The 15,231-nt window shown below is 49.0% G+C and overlaps 1 protein-coding gene across 18 annotated transcripts in view; it reads right to left on the bottom strand.

Moving 5' to 3' along the window:
* The window catches only part of LOC119390679 (gastrula zinc finger protein XlCGF8.2DB-like), a 170,833-nt gene that overhangs the window by 93,359 nt on the left and 62,243 nt on the right, over nucleotides 1–15,231 (bottom strand). The window contains exons 2-3 of one of the 18 annotated variants that reach the window (XM_049415102.1): nucleotides 13,257–13,322; nucleotides 12,955–13,177 (exon numbers count right to left, since the gene is read on the bottom strand). The exons of 16 other annotated variants lie outside the window; for them this stretch is intronic. In XM_049415102.1, coding sequence (XP_049271059.1) covers nucleotides 12,955–13,177; nucleotides 13,257–13,322 — 289 coding nt within the window. The remainder of the gene's footprint in view (nucleotides 1–12,954; nucleotides 13,178–13,256; nucleotides 13,323–15,231) is intronic. One more of the 18 variants, XM_049415104.1, reaches the window with a different exon arrangement.

The raw sequence follows: 15,231 nt of genomic DNA, 5'->3' as shown, positions 1-15,231 counted from the left end.
AACAGACAAAGTATGGTTGAACCCCCCCCCCCCCCCCCCCGAAAAAAATTTCTAGCTACGCCCCTGATGTCAGCGTTGCACATGGCGGCGGTCGCGAGGCAGCGTTGCTACTGGTGCATGTTGACTGTTCGGTCACAGCGCGGTCACATTTAGTGATACTTGCCATGCTTCGTCCAGTCGTTACCTCGGGCTGCAAATGTGAGGGGTAGTCTACAAAGACTGATGGTACTGCATCCTTCTTGAGCCGCCGTCTTTTTTCTTCTATGAAGTCCTCTGGTTGAAAATGGCGGCTACATACTCTTGTGTAGTTCGAAGTTGTATTAAGCGACCAATTATCCTGCCTAATCGCTGCAAGCCACCGCTCCCGTACACCAGCGGCAGCTGGTATTTCATGGAACGAAAGCGCACCAGTGCTTTTCTTTCCGCTCGATTTGCACAATGGTTCGCAACAATACGACATACCGAGGCATGCGGAGCACGTGGTTGCAAAATCCTGAAATATAAAATAAAGCACGAATACAGTCAAATTCGAATACAATTTTCGCACCAGCATCACGGCCACACAGACTACATGCGGCATACGTACCCGGGAAAGCCTGTGAGAAGTGCGAATTCAGTTAAACTCGAATGTAAACACGCATTCGGGAGCTTCGTAATACACGCGGCTGTTCAGCGCCAGCTTCGCGTAGTCTACTTGCACAGCGCCGCCACGCGGCAGCAGCGAGCGGCGGCGGAGCGCGCGCTCGACGGCCTGAGGAGAGCGTTCGCCCAGGCACTGAAAAATACAGGAGGCGCTGTTATGAGAGATGCCGTAGTGGAAGGCTCGGGAAATTTCGACCACCTGGTGTTCTTTAACGTGCACCTAAATCTAAGTACACGTGCCTCAAACATTTTTGCATCCATCGAAAATGCAGCCGCCGCGGCCGTGATTTGATCACGCGACCTTCGAGTCAGCAGTCGAGCGCCATAACCACTAGGCCACCGTGGCGGGGCTACGATTATTAAACCCAGCCAGAAATCACTCGTTCTTCTCTCGACAAATGATGCCACAATAAAAAATGGCCGTCTAATTAACACAAAGTTCACGGCCTTTTTGCTCAATTGAGCATCGCGAGCGACATGTACCTTGGCCGCCGCGGGATGCCATGGCACACCCTGACTGCATATTGAAAGTAAGCTAGCACGTTCAAAGAAACAAAAAGAAAGGAAGTGCTCAAGGTTACGATGCACACTTGCTGGTATGAAAGGAGACGGAAAGAACATAAAGGGTGGGACAAATCCCTTTAACTCCACTCATACTTAATGTATTCTAAAAGAAGTTCGCCACAGGCGATTTGGGAAGCAATAAACTCTTTTAAAATAATATCTGGAGTTTCACATGCCAAAACCACGATATGATTATGAGGTACACCGTAGTAGAGGGCTCCCAGAATTTCGACCATCTGGTGTTCCTTAACGTGCACTGACATCGCACAGCCCACAGGCCTCTAGCGTTTCGCCTCTATTGAAATGCGACGGCCGCAGTCAAGTGCGAACCTGCGACTTTTGGGCCAGCAGCTGAGCACCGTAGCCACTACAGACCGTTTTCACGGAGAGGAGGAGCATAGCCTCGAACCGGTGCATTTTCACCACTTTCTCTCTCTCCACTGCGTGTCCGACCATCCGGCCACTGCCGCTGGTGTGTGTGGATTCCCCCGCTTTGCATTGCGTGGCGCGTGAGAGGTCAGTGTGTTTCTGTTTTTCGACGTGGTAAAGCAGTTGTGCTGCCGAAAATCGAAATGTCGGACGATAGCAGGTCAACACGCTACCACTACGCTGTGTTTGGCTGCGACAACGACCATCAGAAGCGTAGAAGACTGGCAGCCAAGGCATGCAAAGTGCACCAAGCTTTTAAATGACTTCGCTTCTCGTAGGTCGCACGCCTTCTTCTCCAACAAACTTTTATATGTGGTGTCGGCACTTATGGCCACTCCTTCAAGTCATCACACCAGCTTGTGATTGTGTTCGGGTGCTGGTACACTTTATCATCTGCACCAGAGAGAACCTATGTCAAAGCTTACGATTAATACACAGAATGTTTGGCCAAGAGTTGTTTTCTCATAACATCGACATCTCTGATTTCTATGCTACAGCACATGATCTACAATGCCTGCGGCTAGAAAATGTTTCATCTTAGTGCGTGCAATTACGAGATTATCAAATTAGCACTTTCCAATCGATGACAGAAAGGCCTGCATGACATGTGTTCTTTGGCGCAGGTTACGCGCCTCTAACGCTTTGTCGAGAGCACATTCTTTCTCGGCTTGTCAATTTTGTGACGATAACTGGGATAGCATTAGGACAACCGCAATCTTTTTGCGCGACAACCTAGGTGTCGTGAATAATCAACCCACTCGTTAAAGGCAGGTTATTACCAGAACACTTGCACTTGTCGTAATGCTTCTCAAATACTCGCCAAAAAACAAACAATAATGTTACCAAAAACAAGCGTCCTTTCGGCGTAGCTCTAGTGACGGCTGCTCGCGCCGAAGCGAACTTACGCCACGCCGTGCTTCCAGATGTGCAACAGGCTTATTTTAATTTTATAATCGTGTTGTTTCTACGCCGAATTTTCAACTCACCCGTCGTACATCTGTTTCTCACCCTGCGCAACGATCAGAGGCACTTTTAACTATACGACGACGACACGAATTAACACAGGCATCGGTGTTTGTGCGAACTTCGTTCCACGAACTTTGTATTTTTGCAACGTGCCAAGCGGAACCACAAGGTCTGTTAGCGATTAGAGTTACGGTGAACTTGAATAATCACGCCGGACAGCCGGACAATGGGCTACGTGTTCGCTCGTCTCCATTCACGTTTCACCGATTACTTCGAGAGTTGTCCTAAAAGCTGACGCTATTTTATAATGCATATTCCAAGAACCATACAAAGTCCGCTATAACAAAACATGCAAAGCAATTGCTTATTTACCCGTGCTGCTTAAGAAGTGCGTTGACATTCAACTCATTGTCGGCGCTGCTGCAGGAACGTCCCATGGGCCGCCGCTGCTTGCTGTTTCAGCCATTTTGAAGCTGACAGCTTAGCGATTACTTACTAGAGCCTTTACACTCGCGAGAAGTTGCTGTGTTTTGTTTTGCCCGTGTACCGCGAAGAACAGCGGTATCTTGTGAACTGAGCGTGTGCGCTGCACACACAGCTGCGGAACCCCCCACCCTACCCACACACCGGAAGGGCGGCAAAACATTGCAGACGCTAGATGGCGCTGTGGCGGTGAAGTGCTTTAAAAATGGCAGCCTCCTTGTGAAATTTGTGTATACCAGGGGTCTCAAACATGCGACTCACGGCCCACACATGACTGTCCTTCGTCCCATATTTTATTTATTTTCTTCATAATTATGTTCATGACCTACAGAGGCATGATTGGTCTAAACCATTCTTGTCGTGGGGCACCCCCTGCGGTAACCACGTGTTGCAACATATGCGTGAAACAACAACTCTGTATTGCAGAATCTGCATCCAGATTTTAAGCATTTTTGAGAAAGGTGTAGATATCTTGTTGGTATCCTGGCGCTGAATCCCCTTCAGAAATGATCCATATATATTATATGGGAAAGGTTTTCCAAATAGCAACATTAGCCGACTTTCTGTACAAAGTCCCCCCCACCCCCTACCTTCATCACTATCCCAGCCCTTGCAGTACTAAATGCCATGCCCACGAGGTTTTTTTCAAGGATTTCAATGAGCTCACCGATATTCAGAGATTCACTGAGGTCCTTGAATTAATGTTCTCAAAATCAAGAATATTCATGAATATCAAGGGGCTGTGTGAAGAATGCAGTTTGTCCATATTATTTTCCAGATTTCACAAATTTGTATGTGGAACACAAAAACACCAACACAAGTGCTGACAGAGCACAATTCACAGTGAAATAACACAAGATCTCTGCTGTAAACATATCTTAAGATCACTGTTCACATACTGCAATGTAAGAAAAAAGCGCAGTTACTTATCCACAAAATATTTTCTTTCCGCTACACTTGCGCATTAACATTTTTGAACAGACTTCCAGATACAAAAGCTTCTTTTACCACTTGTCCAGCCTAAACAAACGCATTGTAAAGACAGGCACAAGTCCCTGAGATGCTCTCAACTGAAATTCAAACACTGCAATTAGAACCATTCTTCGTTTCACAACTTCAATATACAGCATAAGAATCATCTTACACATCACCATCACTGTTGTAGGCGCCACAGCGGCTGTCATTGTCGCTGTTGTCTTCTTCATTGTGATCCTGGTCTTGTTGAGCAGGGGTCCGTATTCTGGTTCAAGACCTTGCTGCCTGCGGCTGGCTCACTGGTCAGGGCTGGTGTCAATGTTCCCTTGACGGCGTGGGCTTGGCTCACGGTAGGAGGGGGGCATTCGATACATGGACCAGGAAGCAATTCCACCAGATGTCACGGGGTCGTGACGTCCACGAAGACAGCAGTCAGCGCGTTCAAGATGAGACTCTTTAGTTGGCCGAACTTGTGGCCGGCAAATGAAAACCAAACTACAGCAATACACGCTGCACACTGATAGCGGCGAACACGGCGTCGGCCGTCTATAAACTGCTCATGGCTGGGACGCGCCGTCTTTTATACATCAAGCATCGAACTTTCCAGTCTTATCACTGGTGGTCGCGCAAGCTCTGAAATAATCTAGACTAACGGCGTCCTGCGCACATCTTAACAAAGTGATCTACTACAATCGTGAAGCTTCTCGAACACTGCGGCGCGGTCAGCGTTGCTATCCATCTTTTCTTGTCAAGCCAGATAAAAATAAAACAAGAAGCGGGCGTGGCAATGCCCCCCTCTGAAGAAGCATCGTTCCGATGCTTGCGACAGAACATAGAAGGGAAAAAAAAAAAAGTGCATAAACGAATTATAATAACAAAGGAAAAACTAGAGTCCCCAGGTTCACTAACACGCAAAAAACGGCTTAAGGTGCACGACATGCACGACTTAAGGTCGTGCGCGGCGTCGCTGGGAGTTCGTAGTGCCATCCGGGATGACCTCGTAGTCAAGAGAGTCGAGGCGTCGAAGCACCTTGTATGGCCCGAAGTAATCACCGAAGAAGCTTCTCGCTAATGGCGAATTCCACTGGGAGATCCGGAGCGGCCGCTGAAATCCTGGAGCGAGCACTCGCATTGTACCAAGCCAAATCTGCCAGTGGAACACGTGAATGCTCCGCGTGAGGTCACTCCGGAAGTTGTTTATGCATACGTCACGTAAATTGGCTCCAGGAACTATTTCTGCTTCCGCTCTGTGCGTGCGTTTCCATGGGTCGCCGCTGCAAAGCGCGCATTTCGACCCCGCAGTGGCGTAAAGCAGGCGTGCCATTTTCTTGTGTTGCGCTGACAAATATGGACGAGCACATCGAAATCTCTTCTTCGATGTAGCCGATAATCATCGGGCGTGCGCACAGTGGGTCAGGGAACATTTTTTTAAACATCATTTTGTAGAGTACGTACGGTTCGTCGTCATCGCTGCTGCTACTACTGTCAGAACTCGTGCTCTCGCTATCGCTCAGAGCAAGAAGCAAACCAGAAGCTCGGCCAGCAGAGTCAAACAACGCCATTTTAGGAATGTAAACAAGTGCACATGGTGATCAGAGCCCGCCTTAAACACGCTGAAGACAACCGAGTTGCCCGACTCAACCGGAAATGACGTCACCGCGTTGCCGGAGTTCCGGCGAAATCCACCTCTGCAAGACGGAGCAACTCGGAACGCTCCGTCGCGGAGTGGGTTGCTCTGGATCTGCCAGTGGAAAACGCGAACTTGCTCCGAATCGACCAGTGGAACGCAGATTCTCAAACGCGGAGCAAGAAAACTTGCTCCGGCTCGACCAGTGGAATTCGCCATAAGTCCCCGTCGACGTGTTGGCATCCAGACCCACATGTGGTCACCAGGATGGTACTCCATGTGGCGTCGTCAAAGTTTATAGTGACGGCTGTCGACCCTCTGTTGGTTTTTGATGCATAGGCAAGCGAGCTGTCGAGCTTATTCGATGCGTTGCAGATAAGTGGCAACGTCGAGATTGTCTTCGTCGGTGGTAGCTGGCAGCATTGCGTCACGCATCGTTACCGGGCTCCTTTCGTAGACCAACTTGTACGGTGATAGCTAAGGTCGTTTCTTGTACTGCCGTGTTGTATGCGAAGGTCACGTACGGAAGGATGGCATCCAACGTCTTGTGCTCGACGTCAACGTACATGGCCAGCATGTCGGCGATGGTCTTGTTTAGACGCTCGGTGAGTCCGTTGGTCTGTGGCTGGTAGGCGCTGGTCTGGCGGTGACTTGTCTCGCTGTACCTCAAGATCGCCTGAGTTAGGTCAGCAGTAAAGGTCGTACCTCTATGGGTGATAAGTACCTGTGGGGCGCCATAACGAAGGACGATGCTCTCTAAGAAAAACTTGGCTACCTCGGTGGCACTGCCTTTGGGCAGGGCCCTTGTTTCGGGATAGCGCGTGAGGTAGTCAGTAGCTATGACGTTCCATTTATTTCCGGAAGTCGACGTTGGGAACGGCCCCAGAGGTCCATCCCGATTTGCTGGAATGGTCGGCGAGGAGGTTCGATTGGCTGAAGAAAGCGTGCTGGTCTTGTCGGCGGTGTCTTGCGTCGCGGACAGTCTTGGCATGTCCTTACGTAGCGAGCGACGTCGGCGGCAAGGCGGGGCCAATACAGTAAAAGCTCGTTAATTCGGATTTCACGGGACCAGAAAAAATGTCCGAATTAACCGAATGCCGAATTAATGAATGAACCGGAGAAACAATATTAAAATCAAGTTGGAGAAGCATACCTTTATTTGCTAAGTATTTTGTAATGGTCGTCTGCGTTTTCACGCAGATTCCGGCTTACATTACAATTTTTCTTTACTTTTCCAAATGGCCAACAGCACGCAAACTGTCGGAAGTGCTCAGGCAAACGCCCTCTAATATCAAAAGCGCCTCCGAGACTTCCCGTGAGGTGCGATGAGGTCGCGACATCATTAATAATTTCTTGATCGGGCAGGAGACCAGTCGTGGCGACACAATCTTACGTGCGCCCCAGTGACACGGGCATACCACGGACTTCTGCGACACCAAACAGAACCCTGCCACACAATCATCAATCGCGATGTAGTCCTGAAGGGTCATATCTGTGGGAAGAACACCATCGAAGGTCGGGCAGTCACCGTCGGAGGACTCGGCTGACACCTCGTCGATGCCACCGTCGGCTACTGCTGCATGCTCGGGCCTCACATGTAAACACGGTCACAACGGGAAGAAACAAGAACTCCGCGAGAAGAGACGGTGCCGACACAACACAAGGGAAAATGGCGTCGGAGGCGCAGTGGAGCGAAGAAAGAAGACGCCGACGTTCGGTGACGCTGCGATCGCCCCCACTAGTTGATGACGATGGCGATGTCACTCAAGTTTCGGTTTCGCCCCAGTGGTGCCAGCGCTGTTTTACCACACATTTGTGTAGCGGCAGCCGTCAGAATTTGTCCGAATTAAGCGGTGCGGAGCCCAATTCTGACGAATTAACGAAGGTTTGGTCCCATAGATTAACATGCACTTCGGCCAGGACCAATAGAGTCGTCTGAATTATCCGAATTTCCGAATTAACGGGTGTCGAATTAACGAGCTTTTACTGTATTACCTTTCCTGTATTCTTACAAGCATGCGGGAAACACTGAGGTGTCCAGCCGTCGAATCATCATGTGGGGCCTGGAGGACTTCTGGTCGTAATGCTGAGGGCGCCACGAGAAGGTAGTTGGCTCGAAGTGGGGAGAACTTCTTCAGAAGAACGCCGTCTCGCAAGAAAAACGACGCCAATCCTCACTTGAATACCTTCGGAACAATAGCAGTCCTGCCCTCGAGGTATTCCACAAGAGCCCTGAGTTCTGGCTCCGCTCGCTGTCGTTCAGCAAAGTCGTCGGCACTTATGGTTCCCAAGAAACAGTCATCCTCCAGGTCGTCCTGCAGCGGTGGGTCGACGGGGGCGCGAGACAGGCAGTCAGTGTCGGAGTGTTTTCTTCCAGACTTGTAAACGACGGTTATGTCGAATTCTTGAAGTCTTAGGCTCCACCGTGCGAGGCGACCTGAAGGGTATTTCAAGTTAGCTGGCAACACAAGGCGTAGTGGTCGCTCACAACTTTGAAGGGTCTGCCGTAGATGTAGGGGCGAAACTTGGATGCAGCCCAGATGATGGCAAGGCACACCTTTTCTGTTGTGGAATAGTTGGCTTCCGCCTTGGACAGCGACTGGCTAGCATAGCTAATAACCCTTTCCAGTCCGTCAGTCCTCTGCACGAGTACGGCACTGAGTCCTACACTGCTTGCGTCGGTGTGGATTTCTGTGTCGGCGTAGTCATCAAAATGCGCGAATATTGGAGGTGTCTGCAGGCATCGTTTCAGTTCTTGAAATGCCTCAACTTGCGCCGTTCCCCACTTGAATTCCACGTCGGTCTTCGTCAGGTGAGTTAGTGGCTCGGCGATCCGTGAAAATTCCTTTACGAAGCGTCTGTAGAGCCGAGAAATCGGCGTACGGCCTTCTTGTTGTTGGACGATGGGAAGGCAGTGATGGCAGCTGTTTTTTGCGTGTCTGGGCGAATACCATGCCTGCTGATCACGTGACCCAAAAACAAAAGCTCCTCATACGCGAAGCGGCACTTTTCAGGCTTCAAGGTGAGCCCAGAGGTCTTGATCGCTTGAAGTACAGCTCCAAGGCGCCGGATGTGTTCGTCAAACTTGAGGCAAACACAACGACGTCATCCAAGTACACGAGGCCCGTCTGCCACTTCAAGCCAGCCAGCACTGTGCCCATAACGCGTTGGAAAGTAGGAGGTGCCAAGCAAAGACCGAAGGGCGTGACCTTGAACTCGAACAGGCTGTCCGGTGTTATAAAAGCAATCTTTTCTCGGTCTCTCTCGTCGACTTCGATTTGCCAGTAGCTGGTCTTGAGGTCCATCGACGAAAAGTACTTCGCGTTGTGAAGTCGATCCAGGGCGTCGTCTATCCGTGGAAGACGGTATACATCCTTCTTCGTGATTTTGTTCAGGAGATAATCGACGCAAAAACGTAAGGTTTCATCCTTATTGCTCACTAACACTAGGGGAGACGCCCACGAACTCTTGGACGGCTGGATGATGTCGTCGCGTAGCATTTCGTCAATTTGTTTCTTAACGGCCTCCCGCTCTCGCGTCGAAACCTGGTAGGGACTCTGGCGGAATGGTCGTGCATTTTCTTCCGTTATGATACTGTGTTTAGCAAGGGGCGTTTGCCGGACCCGCGATGACGACAAGAAACAGTCTTTGTATTCCTTCAGGAGGTGTCGGAGCTCTTGCTGTTGGCGAGCGAGAAGGCTTGGGTTTACGTCGAAGGATGGCTCAGGCATTGGGGTTGTCGTCGTAGCTTCGTGAGAATCTAAAAAGGCGAACGTATCGCTGACAGCCAAGATTTCTTCTATGTATGCAATCGTCGTGCCCCTGCTCAGGTGTCTGCATTCTTGGCTGAAGTTTGTTACCATCACGCTTCCTTTTCCTTCATGCAGCCGAGCAGTGCCTCTGGCGACGCAAATGTGACGGTCTAGCAGCAAACGCTGGTCGCTCTCGATGACACCTTCGATATCTTCAGCCTTTACGGTGCTGACGGGAATTATGACGCTGGATCTAGGCAGAATGGTGACTTGATCCTCGAGCACGATCAGGGCATGTTGACATGGGTTCGTATCCGGTGGTGTCACTTTCTTTAATGACAGAGTTATCGACTTGGTTCTTAGGTCGATGACGGCGCCGTGATGGTTTAAGAAGTCCATGCCAAGTATGGCATCCCTGGAGCAATGTTGCAAGATTACGAAGCTTGCAGGATAAGTGAGATTATTGATGGTGACTCCTGCTGTGCAAACTCCAGACAGCGTTATTAGATGGCCTCCAGCGGTCCGGATTTCGGGGCCTTCCCAAGCAGTCCTAACTTTCTTCAACTTTGCGGCGAACGGCCCACTGATGACGGAATAGTTGGCTCCAGTATCTACGAGAGCGGTCAAGTTATGGCCGTCGATCAGAATGTCGAGGTCACTAGTTTGTCGCTTAGCGTTGCAGTTAGGTCGTGGCGTCGGATCACGGCTGCGTCGATTTGTTCCGCTGCTTCCATGTCGCGTCGTCAGATCTTCGGTGCACGAGGTTTCGTCGTCAGGAGTCTGTCTGGTTCGCATCGTATTCAGAAGGTTACGTCGCGGCGTCAACGTCGTCGTCGGAGGATCTTCGGTAGTTCAACGTACAGCAACTGCACCTCCACCGGTTGCTGCCCTTAGTTTTCCGGATATGGGTTCACGGAACAGCTCCGGTTAGGGCCGCTGTACTGCTGTCGTCGCTGAGGGGCCGGTAGCGGCCAGGTGACGACGAACGCGACGTACGTCGAGGTGCCCATTCTGTGGTGGCCAAGTAGTCGGTGATGTCACGTGGCAGCTCACCACGATGTGGAGGCGGTGCGTTGACGGCGAAGCCACGTAGGCCCATCTGGCAGTACTGAGGCGGTAGGTGTGGCCTGCTTCCCCGCAGTGATGGCACAGCGGTCGGTTGTCAAGGGCATGCCAAACGTCGGTCTTTCGGGGAGCGCAGCGTTGTCCTCTTGGCGGGCGGTATGGCGTCGGTGGTGGTGGCGGCGGTGTCTGCCGGCGGAACTGCTGCGGCGGTGCATTGTGTTGATGTGGGCGCAGAGGAGGGGCGTTGCGTCGGGCTGCAGCAGCATAGTTCATGGCTTCCGGCTCAGGTTGCGGCTGCGCAGCAACTCCGAGTAAATGCTGAAGTTCCTCATGAACGATCTCGGCTATCGAATCCATCTGAAGTTGCGATCTGGGGAACATCTTCTGCAGCTCCTCACGCACGACCGCTCTGATCGTCTCGCGCAGGTTGTTGGTTCCCAGCGGTTGAATATCCCCGTAGCTCGAAGTGGGCATGCGGTGTTATATTGCCTAGTGCGGATTTCTAGCGCCTTTTCGACTGTGGCGGCCTACAAATCGAATTCCGAGACCGCCTTCGACGGGTTGCGCACAAGTCCGGCGAAAAGTTCTTCCTTTACTCCCCGCATCAGGAAGCGAATCTTTTTTTTTTCTTCGGACATGGCAGGGTCGGCATGGCGAAATAAGCGAGTCATTTCTTCGGTGTACAGCCCGATGGTCTCGTTGGGGAGCTGTACACTGGTCTCCAGAAGGGTTTCAGCCCTTTCTTTCCGGATGACGCTCGTGAAGGTGTTCAAAAATCCGGTGCGGAAGAGGTCCCATGATGTTAGCGTGGACTCTCGATTTTCGAACCAGGTAGTTGTACCATCTTCAAGGGTGAAGTATTCGTGGCGTAGCTTCTCGTCGCAGTCCCAGTTGTTGAACGTGCAGACTCGGTCATATGCCTCCAGCCAGCTTTCTGGATCCTCGCATGGTGATCCGCGGAAAGTCGGCGGCTCCCTCAGTTGATGCATGATGACCGTTGTAGGCGTCACAGCGGCTGTCATTGTCGCTGTTGTCTTCTTCATTGTGATCCTGGTCTTGTTGAGCAGGGGTCCGTATTCTGGTTCAAGACCTTGTTGCCTGCGGCTGGCTCACTGGTCAGGGCTGGTGTCAATGTTCCCTTGACGGCGTGGGCTTGGCTCACGGTGGGAGGGGGGCGTTCAATACATGGACCAGGAAGCAATTCCACCAGATGTCACGGGGTCGTGACGTCCACGAAGACAGCAGTCAGCGCATTCAAGATGAAGCTCTTTAATTGGCTGAGCTTGTGGCTGGAAAATGAAAACCAAACTACAGCAATACACGCTGTACACGGAGAGCGGCGAAGAGGGCGTCGGCCGTCGATACACTGCTCATGGCTGGGATGCGCCGTCTTTTATACATCAAGCATCGAACTTTCCAGTCTTATCACTGGTGGTTGCGCAAGCTCTGGAATAATCTAGACTAACGGCATCCTGCACGACATCTAAACAAAGTGATCTACTACAACCGTGAAGCTTCTCGAACACTGCGGCACGTTGCTATCCGTCTTTGCTTGTCAAACCGAATAAAAATAAAACAAGAAGCGAGTGTGGCACTATACTGCTGTATTTCAACCTGCAGTAAGAAATATTTCGATGGCTCTGGTCAGTGCTTACACAAGCTTACCTCAGTTTACATAACTGTGGTATTTTGAGTCAGTTAAAAGAAACCGTAGTGTTCTTTGGAGAAAGATTGTGAACATTTGTTCAAAATAAAATGTTGTGGAGTTCTAGGACTGTTTTGCAAATGACTACTATTTATGTAGAACGAATTCGTACATGGGCTCTTTTTTCCCACGAACTGTACGCGAGTGGAATCGCCTCCCTGGTGGGATTGTGGAGGCGGCGACAGTGGCGTCATTCTTATCGGAGCTAAAGAACTTATAGCATGTCTTCCTGCCATATTTGTACTTTGTTTTGTGACGTTGGCACGATATTTTTTTTTTCTTTGCTTGCTTACATGCGTTGTTAGTACACAAGTGATGTTAGTATGCATTTATATAGGTATTATGCTATGTGCAATTGCATGCCATGCACTGCATATTTTTCTTTTTTTTACCGCGTTCGAAACTGTGTGTCCGCGGCATTTTCTGTGCGTAATATATTGTGAGAATGTTCAGTGTGCTATATTTATATGTTACCCACTCCTGCTTATGGCTTCACTTTGAAGCCAGCAGAAATTCTGTAAATAAAAAAAAATAAATAAAAAAAAAACTATTCAAAGAATATTTGATTAGTATTCGTATTCAATTTGGTGTCATCAATATTCTATTCTGTTCAAAAATTCGCTATTCACATACTAATCTGCATTCACCAAGTAGTGAGGATTGCTTGCCAGCTCTGCTGTTTAATCATATTTCACAGGCGTGGAACTGGCTTTCAATTTTTTCTTACAACAAATGTGGAGCCATACCTGAAGAAAGAGCTTGCGGCTCCGTTTGGGTAGCACTTGTTGACAGAATTTTCTCTTCATTTGCTTGTGATGCTTCATGGCGGGTTAATAGTTGCGCTTGAACAGATTTATCTGTGACACGCAACGGCTCACACGCTGGCTCTGGTGATGTTTCTCCAGCTTTCCCCGACTCGCAATGGAGACCTGGTGCTCCCTCATGTTCTGGCTCTGCTCTGAAGTTATCCTGAAATAGATCGGCTTGTGTTGTTGCGAGTGATTGTGCTAAAGATTATTGCTGAGAAAAGAAATGAAAGCCTGCTTACATGATCTGTTTTGCTACAATGACTTGGTCTTGGCATGTGCCCGATGGTTGCATCTCCAGAGAGGAACTGTCCAAAAAAGTGAAACATGGTATGAAAAGATGAGTTACTGACACGTACACAACAAAAGAGGAACATATGGGAATTATTATCTTAAATATTTGTTATATGTTTAAAAAAACTGGTGAAACCATTGATTAATGCTACAATATAATCGTTTTAATAAGGTTTTAATGATGCATTACATAGCTTTGTCTTTTAGCAGTGCGTGTACTGAGCAACACTCTTGCTTCTCTTCCAAGCATGTCCGGTCAAGCATTTCAGATTTTCCAAATATTCATAAAAAGTCTGCTTAAAATTAGAATTCCACGGTTCTTCTTCACGGTAAAAGTTGCATTAGATATACGTGATACCAGAGCAGAACTGGAGTTCAGACAAGGGCCAATTAACTGTTGGTATAATTAAGGACACTTCAGCTTCCTGAAACATTGTGAGCAGCTGGAGTAGTAAGGAAAGCGAAGCTAGTTGGTATGAATGCCTTGTGTAATAGCGCAAACAACGCAGGGCACAAGCAAGAGAGATGACACAGGCACTAACTTTCAACTGACGTCTATTTTCGGAAAGACAACATACAAACATACATCTGGTCATGTGCAATGACTCCATCCTACAGCAAAACATAATCACCTAGTTCCTTATCCAACAAGGCTAAAACAGGTGGCTTATGCGCTTATCTCTTGACCTTGCTATGGAAAAAGCTTCGGCTACCTCTCCAGCTGCATGATCGCCATTTTGAAATATTATGGCTATGTCATTAAAACATGATGCACATTGGCACTCTGCACAACAAAGGGACAGGTGGCTTCATGGTCTGCATTTTAAGGAAGCATGATGGTCACAGAGTCAAATATTTGCGCAACGTCCCGATTGTCCAACACACATGCGGTCGCATGACAGTGGGAATTGATATACAATTCCTCTCTTGTTGCATTTGATAAACTGAGTGGTATGGCGCATGTCACATTGTCCAGCCAAGTTATTACGTCCTTTGCTATACATACAATCAACAGCAGGGCACACACAGCTAAGTTTCCTTCCCGCGGAACAGATTACTTTCACATTGTATTTTCTACCAATCTTTTTTAAGCGATGTGAGAGGCCATGGACAAATGGGATTGTTAGCTGGTATTGTGATGCCACCTGGGGGAGGAGATCTCAACCAGACGCTTCTTTCTATGTGGTCTCTGAGATTATCTTCCGTAAACTGGTACGACATAGATGGTCCTGGTTCAAGTTGAGAGTTACGTTAAGGTGAAAGTGAGCTCAGATTCCTCATTACACGAGGAAAGGCACTGTCGGCATCAATAGCAACGATGCAAGAAGTCACGTAATCCGAGATTATGGCTTGTTGACGTCATTATGATGTCACAGATTGCCAAAACTGGTGATGTCATTATGACGTCCTCACACGAAATCATCGCATGGTCAAAGATGTGCCAATCACGTAGACAGTGCAAAACGAGGTGACATGCATAAAGCCTGGAATGCTTCTGATCCTGGTGGCAGTGTGAAACCACATTAGGTCCGGAGAGGTTCTTTTTTCGAGGGGGGGGGGGGCTTCAATGCATCAACTGAGGAAAAAAAGAGGAAGTGTTATTATGAGCGGAGAGTTATGTGCACTCGAATAGATGCTCCTCTCCACATAGATAATGATTTTTCAAGTGGCACATACCCTGACCATCATGCAAATAACACTTTACTGCAAAACCTTTACACTGGCTTAGTCAAAGCATTCCCTTTGGACAACATCCACATAGTTTGCATAGGACCGAGTAATGAAACATTTACTTCATTTGTGGGCAACAAGGTATTCACCTGACAAGGTGCCACATTCAGCGCTTTAATTTATTTCTTAATCCTTGCTGGGTCTTAAGAAGCACTGGTGGAACACCCTGAGTGGTGGAAGGATATTCAAAGG

Source organism: Rhipicephalus sanguineus, chromosome 4 (genome assembly GCF_013339695.2).
Source record: "Rhipicephalus sanguineus isolate Rsan-2018 chromosome 4, BIME_Rsan_1.4, whole genome shotgun sequence".
NCBI lineage: Eukaryota > Metazoa > Arthropoda > Arachnida > Ixodida > Ixodidae > Rhipicephalus > Rhipicephalus sanguineus.
Note: the sequence above shows the minus strand (reverse complement) of the source record. Positions and strands in the feature narration are given on the sequence as shown.